This window comes from Monopterus albus, unplaced genomic scaffold (assembly GCF_001952655.1).
Source record: "Monopterus albus unplaced genomic scaffold, M_albus_1.0 scaffold39.1, whole genome shotgun sequence".
Classification (NCBI taxonomy): Eukaryota; Metazoa; Chordata; class Actinopteri; order Synbranchiformes; family Synbranchidae; genus Monopterus; species Monopterus albus.
Window position 1 is genome coordinate 1521691 of NW_018127919.1, and position 1424 is coordinate 1523114.

Genomic DNA, 1424 nt, shown 5'->3' on the forward strand with positions numbered 1-1424 from the left:
GATGTGCAAAACTGATAGAGACATACCCCAAGCGACTTACAGCTGTAATCGCAGCAAAAGGTGGCGCTACAAAGTATTAACTTAAGGGGGCTGAATAATTTTGCACGCCCAGTTTTTCAGTTTTTTATTTGTTAAAAAAGTTTGAAATATCCAATAAATTTCGTTCCACTTCATGATTGTGTCCCACTTGTTGTTGATTCTTCACAAAAAATTACAGTTTTATATCTTTATGTTTGAAGCCTGAAATGTGGCAAAAGGTCGCAAAGCTCAAGGGGGCTGAATACTTTCGCAAGGCACTGTATCTATCTATAAAAGCAGGCTCTAAAATAGCCTGTAGAATGACAGTTACACATCTGTGATCAATCCATTCACTGCAATCAGTCATTGGCTTGTACAAATAACCACCAAATAACCACCACTTCACTCCCATACACAGACTACAGCAAAAGTAAGACAGCTCCACCCTGCTACAACACATTTTCTAAATGTAACCTTCCGAACACCGGTCCACGGTTAAGCCGGCTTTATCCTTCCCTGCATCCATCACACAGAAACATAATCAGGTTATGTAATAGCTGCAGTGCGGTATCGGGTTCCTGTTCATTGGTGCGCGGTTTACGGTCCAGTAGGACGCAGGTTGAGGGCAGGAGCTGTATCCATCTATAATAACCGCTGCCATGTCCCCCGTGAAGCCCAAGAGTTCAGGTAAGCCTCCTCTATTTGGGGATGTTTCACTGTAGAGAGGAAACCGATACGCGCACTCACCTGCTCATGCGTAGCCCGCAGCGCGCAGGGAGGCAGTCATAGGACTACCTTTGAAGTAAAGGAGTTCATTGAATGGGTTGTTATCTGATTTCACCACTAGTTGACGATGATGGGCTATCACTGACGAATCGGCTACTGTATGAGTTGGCAGTGAGTCGTTCTTCCTCCATCTTAATGGTTAGTTCGCTACAACTATCGGTAGAAACTATAGGCCTGGTTGAGTTATAAGGTAGGGGTTTCTGCGTTAATTAACTTAAAATATATCTTTACAGACACCACCACCAACATAAATTGATATTTTTCCACAGTGGAAAAACAAAATTAAAGTAACATATAACTTTAAAACTGGAGGCAGAGTGCACCATGTCTTGGCTGCTCACACAAAAATGGCATTTTTATGAAGTACACTGAAGAGAGCATTACTGCAGGTAAAATATTGAAAAAAACAGATGAACCAAATAAATTTAAACTTTCTGGAAGAACACAAATTGTTACTTGTAAGTGAAAAGCAAATAGTGAAACCAAATTGGTAAATTTGCATAACATTTTTGAAACTTTTTAAAACGGTAATTGCTGTCAAACAAGTTAATCAACTGAACTGTCAGTAACACATCCAAGCACAGAACACAACGTCCACTTCTTTCTCTCCCCTCCCTCTT

General features: G+C 40.9%; 1 protein-coding gene across 2 annotated transcripts in view; it reads left to right on the forward strand.

Annotated features, from left to right (window-relative positions):
- Window positions 1–247: 247 nt before the first annotated feature.
- The window catches only part of bco2a (beta-carotene oxygenase 2a), a 10622-nt gene continuing 9445 nt past the window's right edge, over window positions 248–1424 (forward strand). For both annotated transcript variants that reach the window (XM_020598993.1, XM_020598994.1), the window contains exon 1: window positions 248–705. In XM_020598993.1, coding sequence (XP_020454649.1) covers window positions 678–705 — 28 coding nt within the window. In that variant the 5' untranslated portion in view covers window positions 248–677. The remainder of the gene's footprint in view (window positions 706–1424) is intronic.